The 14,179-nt window shown below is 38.0% G+C and overlaps 1 protein-coding gene and 1 pseudogene across 9 annotated transcripts in view; both read left to right on the top strand.

Annotated features, from left to right (window-relative positions):
- The window catches only part of HELQ (helicase, POLQ like), a 51,959-nt gene extending 38,168 nt beyond the window's left edge, over window positions 1-13,791 (top strand). For 3 of the 9 annotated variants that reach the window (XM_045880854.3, XM_064584720.1, XM_054508843.2), the window contains 4 exons: window positions 3,195-3,368; window positions 5,541-5,654; window positions 6,551-6,685; window positions 13,253-13,788. In XM_045880854.3, the coding sequence (XP_045736810.1) occupies window positions 3,195-3,368; window positions 5,541-5,654; window positions 6,551-6,685; window positions 13,253-13,360 (531 nt within the window). In that variant the 3' untranslated portion in view covers window positions 13,361-13,788. The other 6 variants (XM_064584718.1, XM_045880857.3, XM_045880852.3 and 3 more) reach the window with 6 other exon arrangements.
- Window positions 232-1,679, top strand: LOC123848443 (homeobox expressed in ES cells 1-like; annotated as a pseudogene).
- Window positions 13,792-14,179: the final 388 nt, after the last annotated feature.

Here is a 14,179-nt window from a genome sequence, read left to right as displayed (position 1 = left end):
ATGATATTTACTTAAAATCAAGTTTATTTCTCTACATTGAAAAAGACACTCCCATTTTTCTTTAAATATTTCTTATAAAAGATCTTGAAATTGGCATAAAGCATCTTCTCCTGCCATGTAATATAATTATCATTTTTCTTGGCTTAGAAAATACATTCTAAGCAAAATCTACATTGACTCAAATTATAGTTAATAATGAAGGTGCACTAAAATTGGGAAATTAAAAAGCAATCTCTCTCTACTGGCAATTCAACTATCATGATTTTTCAGCTTAATGCTTTTTAAAAGTATCAACATGTAGAATCTGTAATTCATACAATCTTCGATATGCTACTGTAAGTTCTCATCCCATTCTTTTACCATCATAGGGGATATAATTTTATATTTTATACCCACTTTTTCTCCTTCCAGTTCATCTTTTCTTTCCTCTGATTTTAAGCATGAGTTACTCAGTTCCTAAGTTAGCTTGATATTGGCTGTGAAATACTTTACACAAGAACTGGTCACTAGTACACATGGGGTAGAGCCAGCCAGGAGGCAGGAGGGGCCAGAGCTGTCGTTCTGGGCAGCCCGCTCAAGGATGGCTCCCAGTCTTCCGGAAAGTGCTTGGCTTGGGGAAAGCAAACCCTCGCCTTGCTCCTTTTCAATTGAGAGCATTTTAGGATTGGACCAGAAGAAAGACTGTGTTCCTTCAGTGAAACACCACAGACTGTGGGCAGACACCTGCAGCTCCTCAGGGAAAGATGATAACCTATGTGTGCATATCCCGAGCCTTCCTAATGGGGTCTCATTCCCTTGTACTGTGGATCACCCAGTACCAGAAGAAAGATTTTTGAAATACGAAAATTACTTTTCAGCCTCAGAAAGACTGTCTTTGAAAAGAGAGCTGAGTTGGTATAGAGGCCGGAGACCCAGAACTGCTTTTACTCAAAACCAGATTGAAGTGTTGGAAAACGTCTTTAGAGTTAACTGTTAGCCGGGCATTGATATCAGAGAAGACTTAGCTCGAAAATTGAATCTAGAGGAAGACAGAATCCAGATCTGGTTCCAAAATCGGCGTGCAAAGCTGAAAAGGTCCCATAGAGAATCACAGTTTCTAATGGTGAAAAAAAATTTCAACACAAATCTCCTGGAATAGATAGAAAACTAAATACGTGAGATTATCTTACAATTGCAGAACATGAAGAATCAATGGAAATATCAAGTGTTAAAAACGTGATGTTTTCTTTTCTGTATTTAATCTAAGTGTTGTCATTTTTTCCCTAAAATATATTGTAAATATTTACTGTTATAACATGGTACCTATTATACTTGGCACTTTTAGTTACAATAAAGGCCTTTCCTATATATTTTAACAAAATTTTCATAAAAAGCCAGCTATTTTTTAAGTGAGCAAATTTAATCTAATTAGTTAGTTTGCTAAAACTCATGACTAAGTGATTCCACAAGCTGGATTCAATTTACAAAATAATTCAAGTAAAATAATCTGAAGAACGGCACAAAGATCTGATCTGTTTCAATTACTTTTCTTCAGGTGCATTTTGAAACATGATTATTAGTTTCTCTTAATTTCTGGCATGAAGCAGTGAAAATTTCTCATCATCAATACAAATCCTTCTAGCATGCCAGTTTCATGTTTGTTTTTTTTTAAGCAAAATCATTATGGCAAGGTAGAGATAGAAAGGTATCAGTTGTCATATTCATATATATTATATTGCAAAAAGACTCAAACTGGAAATAAATGCAAATTTTTAAAATAAAAAAAATAAATAAAAGAGGGGTGCCTGGGTGGCTCAGTCGGTTAAGCGGCTGCCTTCGGCTCAGGTCATGATCCTGGGGTCCTGGGATCGAGCCCCGCGTCCAACTCCCTGCTCAGCGGGGAGCCTGCTTCTCCCTCTCCCTCTGCCTGCCACTCTGCCTACTTGTGCTCTCTCTCTCTCTGTCAAATAAATAAATAAAATCTTTAAAAAATAAAAAATAAAAGAACTGGTCACTAGATAGTGCAGGCAAAAACAGGTACACAGAAATTGTCAACTACAGGTAGCATTTTTCTCTTTCAGTGTTTTAACTTTGGAAACATTAATTATTTATCATGACCATGTAGAAATCATAGAATCTAATATTTACTCTTAGTTTACAATATGGACAAGCTTATTAACATACCTATCTACATAAATGCATTTGTCTAATTACATTCACAAATAAATCCAACCTATAAATACCACAGTAAATGTAGTCTTCCCGGGCGCCTGGGTGGCTCAGTTGGTTAAGCGACTGCCTTCAGCTCAGGTCATGATCCTGGAGTCCCAGGATCGAGTCCCACATCAGGCTCCCTGTTCAGCAGGGAGTCTGCTTCTCCCTCTGACCCTCCTCCCTCTCATGCTCTCTGTCTCTCATTCTCTCTCTCACAAATAAATAAAATCTTAAAAAAAAAAAAAAAATGTAGTCTTCCCAACTCCTTCCCTTCCTATATTCTTTTCCTAGGGCTACCACAACAAATTAGCACAAACTGAGTGTCTTAAAACAACAGAAATTTATTCTCTTGCCGTTCAGGAGGCCAAAAGTCTGAAATCAAGATGGCTCCTTCTGGAGGCTCTGAGGAGGAAAACATCTTGCCTCTCTCTTAGCTTTTGGTGCTTGCTGGCAGTCTCTGGTGTTCCTTGGCTTATAAATGCATTCCTCCAGTGTCTCCATTGGAAACATTGCCATCTCCACACTGCTTCTTACGTGTGTCACTCTGTGTCCTCTCCTCTTACAAAGACACCAGTCACTGAATAAAGAGGCCTAAAGGGTCTACTCTACACGCAAGATGATTTCATCTCAAGATCTTTAACTAATTACATCTGCAAAAGTCCTATTTCCAATAATGTCACATTCACAGGTACCACAGGTTAGGAATGAAACATATCTTTTTGTGGGGGCAGACATGATTCAACCCACTACAGCTTCCCCTGTAGAAGGAAGTTTAAATTGGAAATAATTTGGCATATTTTCCTTTTTTTTATACTTGGAATAATGATAATCTGAATTAATCTAAAGTACATATGGTAGAACTTAGTTTTATTTCTGTGGAATCATTCTATTCTGGCTTTCCTGTAGTATAACTTCATTCATATTACCTTTTGTCCAATTTCAATATAATGTACATTTTTAGCAGGTCCAGTACATAAATTCATTTGCTTGTGTCTTTCTAGAAGGTGGACAAGGACGTTGTCAACAGACTATACCTGTCTTTTGTTCTTTATGCCCTGCTCAAAGAGACCAACATTTGGAGTGTGTCTGAAAAATTTAATATGTCTCGAGGCTATATACAAAGCCTTCTCACTGGAGCTGCCTCGTTCTCCTCTTGTGTGCTACATTTCTGTGAGGTAATTCCATTAACTACACATGCCTTGTGCATCTTTTTGTTTTAACTTCTACTAAACTTGTAAACCAGTTAGTCATTATTTCCTCATTGTTGACTTGTTCTATTAATACAAAGCACTCAAACCTTATTTAAAATATATTTGTTTTTATCTGCTTATAAAAGTCCTATGTACTAACTTATGGTAAAGATACAAAAATGACAGACTCACCTAAAATATATAGCAAACAGGTAGAAAGCACCTAGTTATCCCTACTCTTAGAACCACCATTAATAGTTACAAGTATTTGGAATCAACTCTTAAAACAACAATTCTCCATCGATGTAGATTGTGTGAGAGTATCTTTCTTATGGTGATAACCATGGAAAGTGTTTGATTAGTGCATCACCAATACCCAGCAGCTACCTTGTCACTACTTGGGCCCATGCTCTCATGATCGCCAGCCACAGTATTTTGCCATTTTTTCTTCCAGTGTCTGGCAACTGCTTTAGGTTTCTATGTCAAATGTTTAGTTTATAAAATAACTCAAGAAGAAAACTTTATTTTGGCCATGTGCATTTGGAATGGATTTGTGTAAGACTTTACTAATGTCTTTACAAAAAGAAGCTTTCAGAGTTTCCTTAAATAACATAATAAAGCTTACCAGACTTTTCTACTCGGACAGTTTTGGGGATGAATTTATAATATAAGCCTTTTTTGGCTGCATTTAAATTTCTCCTAATTGAGTAATGTAATAATCCTTTCCATATTTGTTTCTATACTCAATTTTTTAAAAAACATTTTTCTCGCATGAATTCTATTTTTAAATTTGAATCTTCATTTTCCCTATCTTAAATTTCCATATTCTATGTATGTATATGGCAGTTAATTCTATCATATGTACTAATAAGTAAGTAATCCAAAATACTTGACTTTGGGTTGAATGATAATTATTTTAGCAAATTCACATTTCTTCATATCTCGTACTTACGCTAAGTTTTAAATATTAGCTTACATTCCCTAATCATGTGCTAGCTAAGCAGAAGACAAAATTTATAGGTAATAAGAAGCTAGCCTTTAAAATGTATTTTCTTAAGTTTTCTGTGTTTGTTTTTCTTCATATTTAAAGATACTTCCCCTAAAGTTCTATCCCTTTGTTTTACTTAGGACTATAAGGATTTCAGCCTTCTAGACTTGTTCAAGTAAAAGAAACTATATTGAATTTGAAAAACAACTATAATTTGATGGTCGTTCCTAGAAACAATCTACCTGACAACTTGTGCTCTCATGAATGTATTTTCAGTATTTTAAAGTGTTTTTTTCTTCTTAAAAAGCTATGTAAGTTATATGAAATAGTACATCAATAGTGTTAGCTAAGATGCCTTTAACTACAAGTAACAGAAAAACCCATAGAAGTTTAAACAATAAGGAACAAAGATGATCATGTGGAACAGGAAAGCTAGAGCTAAGTCTGTTCAGGGTTGATGGATTCATCGTTCTGGTCAAGGTTTTCTTCTCTTTACTCAGCCATCTTTGGTGCATTGGCTGCTTTCCTAGTGGTCACAAAATAGCTGCCTAACGCTGTTCCATATATCACAAATGCTCACAGTGACACCCAAAGGTTAGAAAGCGACTTAAAAAAAAAAACAAACAAACTACTACTACAGAAAATTTCAAACATAAAATAAGAAAATAATATAATAAATGCCCATTTACCCACCCACCTTTAACAGTTATTGACCCATGGCTTCCAATATTTTTATTGTCTTAAATATTGCTTCTGATATTTTTGTTGTTTTAAATATTGCTGCATCTTGCATTGGAATCCTTCCACGTGTAATATTTTGTCTTCAGGATAAATTCCCAGAGGTGGGAACTGTTTTCAGTTATTTGGGAAAGAAAAACTATGCATTCACTTGCTGGTGTTTTGGTGAAAAAATGAATAGAACTCTTCTCACTGGCTTATCTTTCAATTTTCAGTCTTCTTCCTCATCCCAAAACCAGTTTGTCAAATTCCTCAGTCTCTGCCCTTGTTTCCTTATAATAATTTTGTGTGGAATTATTGTTCATCTCTGGCTTAACCAAGTTTCAGAACTTACATCAGGGAACACCCTCTCTGAGCCCCCTACCAAGCCAACCAAACTTTGAAATAACTTAACGAGATTTAAATTCTGTGTATTTCTTTGTGTTCTGCAGGAACTTGAGGAGTTTTGGGTTTATAGAGCCCTTTTGGGAGAACTCACCAAGAAGTTGACTTACTGTGTAAAGGCAGAGCTAATTCCTCTCATGGAAGTGACTGGAGTTTTAGAGGTTAGTAGCTTACCAGTTTCCCAACTGAGGTGATTTCAACTAACAGAAAAATCAGGTTTTACTATTTTGTGATGTCCTATCACAAGGTAAGTAACAACAGCCTTATACCTTATTGGTCAAGAGAGGGTGTTTTTTTGTTGTTGTTTTCCTCTTTAAATAGTTATCATGGCCTCCCAGAAGTCCCCTATAAATCTGGATAAGTCTTGATGAAAAAAAATCACACTTGTGAAAAAAAATAACAGTAGGGATAAAAGTGAGACTCCCCAAGTATATGTGTTCTACCATTCGTCCTTAGCATCTGTTCCTTCCTCCACTCCAATGAAGAATTACCTTCTGTCAGGTTAAACTCAGTGCTTGTTTCAGGAAGTGGTGATTCGGGGGCAACGAGGCTTATTTCTATTTCCTAAGAGAGTGAGAAGAAAGTATCCTCACCTGGTTTCTCAGCTTTCTGTTTTTAGCCAACTGTTGATTTCAGCTTATTCTGTTATTCAGTCCTTCAGTTGGAAGCATTCTTCTGCCTGAGAACACACACACACCCCAGCAGTTCCCTGAGTATATGGTGAGAACATTAAGGATATTGGACTGGAACATCTTGATTGGGTGTCTAAAATAATTTATGCCCCTCACCTGAGTGCCTTAATGGATTTCTCATTCCTGATTGCAACACACATCGGTTAACTTAAGCTGCACAGAAAGCTGTCTTGCAGTCAGATGGGAACCACCCAAATTCATCTTTTAAAATTTCTCAGGATTCGGATGTGTTATCTCTTCATGTTTATTATTACCTTAGTCTGTTTCTGTCTCTTGCATGTGAAATTTTTCCCTTCAGTAAGACACTTGATTATTTTTTCCTAATCCCAAATTCTGACCCTGCTGATTTGTGTAATACCTTTCAGGGTCGAGCAAAACAATTATACAACGCAGGCTATAAAAGTCTGATGCACTTAGCTAATGCAAATCCTGAAGTGTTAATAAGGACAATTGATCATTTATCAAGACGCCAGGCCAAGCAAATTGTTTCATCAGCAAAGGTAAGCCAACAAACCATTTTTTACCCTTCATGATATTTTGTAGTGTTATCTCCTTATACTTTGGACATAAAAGCAAAAACATCGAACTATAGACACAAAAGTGTATACTCACAATACGTGGATAAAATAGTGCATCTGTTATGATACAAGGCTTGCTAGAAAGAGAAAAAGCACCTCCTAAAAATTAGACAATCTTAAGAGTCCCCTGAAGTACAGGGAACTCTGGAACTCACGGAATTCTGCCTCCTCACCCTCTTCACAGAAGGCCTTTCCTCAGCATCCCTGACATCTGGTCTTCCCACCTTTGCGTGCCTTCATTGACATGAAGCTTACAACCTCAAAAATTAGGTAGTTCTATTTTTGGACACTCTTAGTGTTCCAAAAAGCACCCCAATAAACTGTTGCCTTCTTACAATGTCCACCATTAGATTGTAAGTACTACCGTCTAGAACTAGTCTATTTTCTTTGTTCCTATGGTAGTTTTTCACATATTTGAAAACAGCTCTCTTTGTTTCCAGGCATTTCTCTTTTCTGCTTCTTTCATCCATATTAAATAATCTAGTTTTAGGCAATTTACTATCCTAGTTATCCTTTTCTAGATGTGGGCCAATTTGTCTTTTTGACCTGTCCCCATCATTACTGGATTTTCTTACTTTTGGGGTACATCTGTCAGGTTCTAATTTTAGGAACAGAAAGCACACAATAATGTGAAGAGGAAAGTTTAATATAAAGAATTAGTAACTAGTAACAAAGGTTATTCGTCGGCTTCTAAGGGGTAAACAGAACTGCAGCAACCATGGGAAGGAATAATGCGAAGAACATCCACCCTCACCCCACACCACCCCCTTTGGATGGGCTTCATACTTCATCAGAGAGGCTTCATCGGAGAGGGTGTGGCTGTGGCTCACCAGAGAGCAGATGAGTTCCTTGTGTCCCAGCCAAGGCTTGAAGCAGGAAGCTGCCCACCAGGATGCTGACAGAACTGCCAGGAAGCTCCCCGGAGTGTGCTATGGAACTTGCTTGGAAGCTAGCTTGAGTACCCATGGAACTTGCTGGAAAGCTGTCTGCAGGGATGCTGTTGAAACTCACTGTAATGAGGGCCACCAGATCAGCATACCAGACTAGCACGGCAGGAGCCCTAAGAAAAAGACACACCAAAACCGGGAGGAGAAGCCCCTTCTCCTGCAGTGCCTCCAGTGCCCTCTACTGACCAAGCTGAATATTGTACCCGCTGGCAAAGGAGAAGTGTTTACAGGATCCAGCTCTAGAGTTACCTGTCGCCAGCAGGACCATGAGGGATGGATTTGGAGCTGAGAAACAATAAAATTAATAACTAGTTCTCTCTTTGTTTAAATAACTAGTACTCTTGCACAAGATATTCCATGTTCAGCTTGCCTTAGTCATGGAATCAGCCGTTTTTCCAAAGAGTCCTAATTCTTTTTGGTGAGGAAACCCAAGTTTGAGGGGCTAAGTATGCTCACAATGAGAGAGATATCATTGTTTCTAGGTTCTCTTAGCAGAGAGAGCCTGTATAAGCCTGTATATTTTTCTATACTTACATATAAATTCTTTTTTTTTTTTTTTTTTTTAAAGATTTTATTTATTTATTTGACAGAGAGAGACACAGTGAGAGAGGGAACACAAGCAGGGGAGTGGGAGAGGGAGAAGCAGGCTTCCCGCAGAGGAGAGAGCCCGATATGGGACTCGATCCCAGGACCCTGGGACCATGACCTGAGCCGAAGGCAGTTGCTTAACAACTGAGCCACCCAGGCGCCCTACTTACATATAAATTCTTAAAGGCCATGAACTCATACTGATAACTCCAATTCTAATTTTCCCAGGTACATACTGCTGCATAACAAAGTTTTACATCAAAATTTAGTGGTTTAAAACAGCTCTTTTATTTTGCTTATGTTTTTGTGGATTAGGAATTCTGGAAAAGTTTAGCTGTGTGATTCTTACTTGGAGTCTCATGCAATTACAGTCAGATTTTTACTGGGGCTATAGTCATCTGAAGGCTTGACTGAATTGGATACCCAAGATGGTTCACTCACATGAAAATTGGCTGCTACTTAGGGCTTTCAACTGGAGCAACTACATATGGCCTTTCCATGGGGCTTGGGTTTCTTATGGCATGGCAGCTCGGTTTCAAGAGGAAATGTCCAAAGAGTGGACATTTTGAGAGATCGAGGCAGAAAAGGCAGGAAATATTCTGAACTAACCTCAGAAGTTAAGTAGTGCCACTTCTGCGGTATCCTATTGGTTACTAGAAGGCCATTAAGATCAGCCCAGATCTAAAGGAAGAGGAATTAGACCCCACCTCTACATGAGGGGACTGCCAAATAATTTGCAGTCATCTGTAATGTCTGCTCTCTGGTCACAGATTATTTACATTCCTCCCACATGCAAAATTACTCATCCCTAAAAGATTTATCCCTTTATGGCTTCAGACTCAGGCTCAAGGTCCAGTATTTCTCCTAAATCAAGCCTAGGTGGAGGTGATGCTCCTTGAGCACAATTTCACAAATATATTCCTCTCACTCTGAAGATCTGTGAACTAAAGAGATACAGATACAATGGTGAACAGAGACAGGATAACCACAGTAAAATCCCATTCAAGAAGAGGGAATATGTGTGTTACATAGAAGCAATTCTGATATCCAGCCAGGCATATGTGGCCAGTTCCTTGATTAGGACTTAATTCTCCCTGGGAATGATTCTTCCTGGCTTTGAATTCCCTCATCTGAATCATTCTTTATTTCCCATAAGTAGTGGCCCTTGTTTGCAGCTGGGTAGCTTTCTCAGTCTTCCCTGTCCAGAGAAGTTCAAGCATTCAAAAGTTCTTTTTATTTTGTACCATCTCTGTCCCCTCTTATTCAATCTGGTATAATTTCTTTTAAAATATTATGTGTTTCTCGGGGCGCCCGGGTAGCTCAGATGGTTAAGCATCTGCTTTCGGCTCAGGCCATGATCCCAGGGTCCTGGGATCGAGTCCCGCATCGGGCTCCCTGCTCCTTGGGAGCCTGCTTCTCCCTCTGCCTCTCTCTCTGTCTCTCATGAATAAATAAATAAAATATTTAAAAAAAAATAAAATAAAATAAAATAAAATATTATGTGTTTCTCATTTATCTATAGCTTAAGTTTCTTTTTTTTTTTTTTTTTTTTTAAGTAAGCTCTGTGCTCAGCATGGGGCTCAAACTCATGACCCCAAGATCAAGAGTTGCAGGCTCTACCAACTGAGCCAGCCAGCCGTCCCTAGCTTGGGTTTCTTATAGCATGGTGCTGGGATATGCGAGGGAGCATTCAAGAGATCTTGGAATGGTCTCATTCCAAGAAACCAATGCAAAAACTGTAGTTTCTTTTGACAGACCCCTGAAAATCATGCAACATCATTTCCACTACATTCTGTTAGTTACCTGAATCACAGGTTCAAGAGAAGAATTAGATCCCATCCATCAATGTAAACATCAAAGAGTTTCCAGTCACCTTTAATGCATACTGATCCCACACTACAGGGCTCACTGTAGTCTTAGCTCTTCTCATATTTTTAGTTCCTTTCTCCAACAGTGAGAAACCCAGCTCCTGGCTCCTGTCTTCATCAACATAGTCATCTGTTTTGCTCAATCCTAGAATGCACTGAAAATAATTTCTGAATTGTTAAAGCATACTATTGCAAAAAAACTAAGGAGTTAGTATTATTTACAGCTCTTTTTGTCTTTAGTCTGAGAATATATAATTGAAATAATATGCTCAAATGTTACTTTTCTAAAAAATCTGCTTCACTGTGGTTATGTAATTCGTTTGAAGAGCAGTTAGAGTCTGTTTGTGTTCCATTTTAGTTCCCCCCATCCTTACGAGTTTTTTTTAGTATATAAAACATGAACATATTTTCTTTATTTTAAATTGAAATAGTTTACTAGGATATCTTTATTTTCTTTTATTTCTGGAATTTTCCTTGGATTGTAGTTTTGTTTTGTTTTTTAATATGTTTATGTATTTGAGAGAGAGAGAAAGCACACACAGATATGCACATGTGAGTTGGGGGTGCAGAGGGAGAGAATCTCAAGCAGACTCCCCGCTGAGCATGGAACCCAACCGGAGCTTGAACCCATGACCCATGAGATCACAATCTGAGCTGAAGCCAAGAGTCAGTTGCTCAACTGACCAAGCCACCCAGGCGCCCCAGATTGTAGGTTTACATATTAGTTCAATATGATTCACTGTTTAATTTTTCTTTCTTAGCAACTCCAATTATATGTATGTTGAATCTTCTTTGCCCATCTCCCATTTCAATCTCTCTGGCCCTTTTTACTTCTTTCTCTCTTTCTTTCTTTCTTTCTTTCTTTCTTTCTTTCTTTCTTTCTTTCTTTCTTTCTTTCTTTCTTTGAGAGAGTACAGGTAGGGGGGCAGAGGGAGAGGGAGCAAAACTCTAAGCAGACTCTGCACTCAGCACAGAGCCCAATGCAGAGCTTGATCTCAGGTTCCTGAGATCACAACCTGAGCCAGATGCTTAACCAACTCTGCCATCCAGCCGCCCTTTTACTTCTTTCTTTATCTCATTTTCATTATCTTGTTTTCTTGCCCCACCCCTGTTCCTGCTCCCATTACCCTAATTAAGTTTTATTATAATCTATTCTTCTTTGATCACTTTGTTAGTTTTTATTTCTAATATGATTTTGCCTGTTTCTTCTAATTCTTGCCTGAGCTTACTCAACTTTTGTTTCATTTCTTCCTGTTCTGGGTCCATTTCTGTTCTTAGTTTGGGACTTATTGAGGGTGTGTTTTTCCCCCATATCTCCAGATGTTTGTTTGAGAATATTTAATTCAGTTTGGAATGTTGCATCACAACTTTTCTGCTTCGTAGTTTGCTTTCAGAAGAATAAATTTTTATGAGCTGGAGAACTTTGATTCTCATTTTGTTTCCTTTTATATAGTAATGTAGTATAATAAGAACTGCTTATGCCCCTGCATTTCTCAGACAGAGATGGCCATCTGGAGTGGCTGATGAGAATTCTAGTTCAAGAGTCTCTCTTCTGTCAGTGTTGCAAAGGATAGTTTGGGGTGGGAGAGGAGTGCAAATAAAAGTGTGTTCTTTGATTTTTTTGAATTTCCTTTTGTCTTACAGGATCCGAAATTTTACCCTCTTATTTCTTTTTTCACTCCCTGCTCAGCCTAAGGGGCTCTTCTCCCTTTTTACTTGTCTTCTCCCCCAGAGGCATTACCTTTCCAAGACTGCTTTCTAGAGTTTCATGCACTTTAAATCCCTTCTTATAGACAATGCTTCCATCTATCAAGAGTCTTTTCTCAGTATTTTTATACTTGGGGTAGCCTTTCTCTCTCTGAAGGTGATTGTATTTAATCTAAGACCTGTTTCCCTCTTCTCCTTCCCATGTATTTTTTTCTCAATCTCACCTTGATCTCTGCAATCCCTTGGAGTGGGAGCCTGAGAAATGGTTCTGCTGGAAATTGGCAGGTATTTTTACTATGATATGAAGGTGATGGTGTTCTCTGTATTCTAGTAATGCTGGCCCCATGGGTTTTGTGCAGTGTACTGGCTGTTCTCATTGATCTGTATAGTTTTTGGAGGATGCATTGGGAGATTAGTTTTACTTGGTCGCCATTACCTCAGCTACTGGAAAGCTTGCCTCGTTGCATTTTAATCTCTTCTATTTATAATGCTATGTAATGCTGTGCTTTATGTCACATGGATAGAGTGGGTTTTTCACTTTCATTTTGTGTCCTATGATTTTTTTTCTCTATGTGATTTTGCTGAACTTTTTGTTATAAAACTTATGTAACAGAAGTAATGTACATACTGCACCCCAATATACACAACACCCAGCTGCAGCAAACACCAAAACTGTATTTCTGGTTTTTTGTTTTTTGATTTTAAAGTTTATTTTTTTAGTGATCCCTACACCCACTGTGGGGATTGAACTCACAACCCTGAGCCCGAGAGACTCTACCAACTGAGCCAGCCAGGCACCCCTATTTCTGGTTTTTACAAGAAAGAGGGAAAATCGTTACTCAGCAAATATTCCTTGACATCTACTATGTGCCATATTCAGAAATACTTTCTTGACTCTTATGTTTCTTTGGAAATTAGCCATGTTAATTTTAGGAGCTTGAATAAAACTTTCCTTTGAAACACTGATAGGTTTTTAAAAGATAGCATACTAAACTTTGAGGAATAATAAAAAGCGCATATAAAGGATAACATTTTCAAGAGCTAATTAAATTTTTGCAAAATTGCCTTAAATTTTATAGATCAAAAGTTAATTTTTAAGTGGCTGAGTCTTCAATAAAACAGATCTTTGAGAGTGATAAAGCTCCTTTATTTTTGGGATTCCAAAAGCAGTGATCAGCTAAAATGGCTTTAGCTAAATGCTGTAGTTTCTTTGACTATAATCACTTGTACTGAAGTGGCTATTTTTCAGTCTCATTATTAGTTTTAATGCCTACATCGCTGGTGTGTAAGGGTTCAAGGATCTAGTAGGCGGTGGTAAAAATGGTAGCAGTTCCTGACAATGCATATTTTGGCCTCATGTCTTGATGTCTTTATTGTAGATGCTGTTGCATGAAAAAGCAGAGGCTTTACAAGAGGAAGTGGAAGAGTTGCTGAGGTTGCCTCCTGATTTCCCCGGTATTGAGGTCTCTGCCGCTGAAAAGGCGTGAAGCTGTCTGACAAGCATTTTCAAACAGGAATGATTTATTGTACCTATTTTTCAATTAAATATTCCCTATAATTTATAAATGAAAAAAATACATTTTAATTATACATGAAGAACTGTGGATGATGTTTTAAATATACCTCTCACCCTTCCCACTAATAATCCATCTTCTTCAATACTTGCACATTATTTCTCTGCTCAAAAATCTAGTGTCCACCACAAAATGCGATCCAACTCCCTCAACATATCTCCAGCCTACCTTTGCAGCCAGACCTTTTATTATTCCCTTATACATTTTTTCATCAAACTAGACTATTTGAAATCCCAGAATTTTCCCTGGGATTTCCAAACCCTTCATTTCCTAATTGTTTTTTGCTACCCCCAGTGCATGAAAAATTATCTTTAAAATGTACTATATGGGTGCACTTGGGTAGCCTAGTTGCTTGATCGTCCAACCCTTGGTTTTGGCTCAGGTCATAATCTTAGGGTCGTGAGATTGAGCCCTGCGTCAGGCTCCATGTTCAGCATGGAGTCGGCTTGAGATAATCTCCTCTCTCCCTCTGTCCTTTCCCCCACTCACTCGTGCATGCACACACACACACACACACACTCTCTCTCTCTCTCTCTCTCAAGTAAATAGATAAAAAATCTTTTTAAACAATGTACTGTATGCTTCAAATTCTCAAATACTGTCTCCCCTATGAAATTGTCCAAGTACATCCTCATCCCCACCCCATACATGGGTTCTTCCCCTCCTGTAAGTATTCTGAGCCCTTCATTATGCCCATGTCTTTTTTCATACTGGTAATTTGAAATCTCATGG

This window comes from Mirounga angustirostris, unplaced genomic scaffold (assembly GCF_029215605.1).
Source record: "Mirounga angustirostris isolate CCGP_5_RB_7025 unplaced genomic scaffold, mMirAng1.0.hap1 SCAF_2, whole genome shotgun sequence".
Taxonomy (NCBI): Eukaryota; Metazoa; Chordata; class Mammalia; order Carnivora; family Phocidae; genus Mirounga; species Mirounga angustirostris.
The sequence above is the reverse complement of the archived record's forward strand: the minus strand, read 5'-3'. Positions and strand labels throughout refer to the sequence as shown.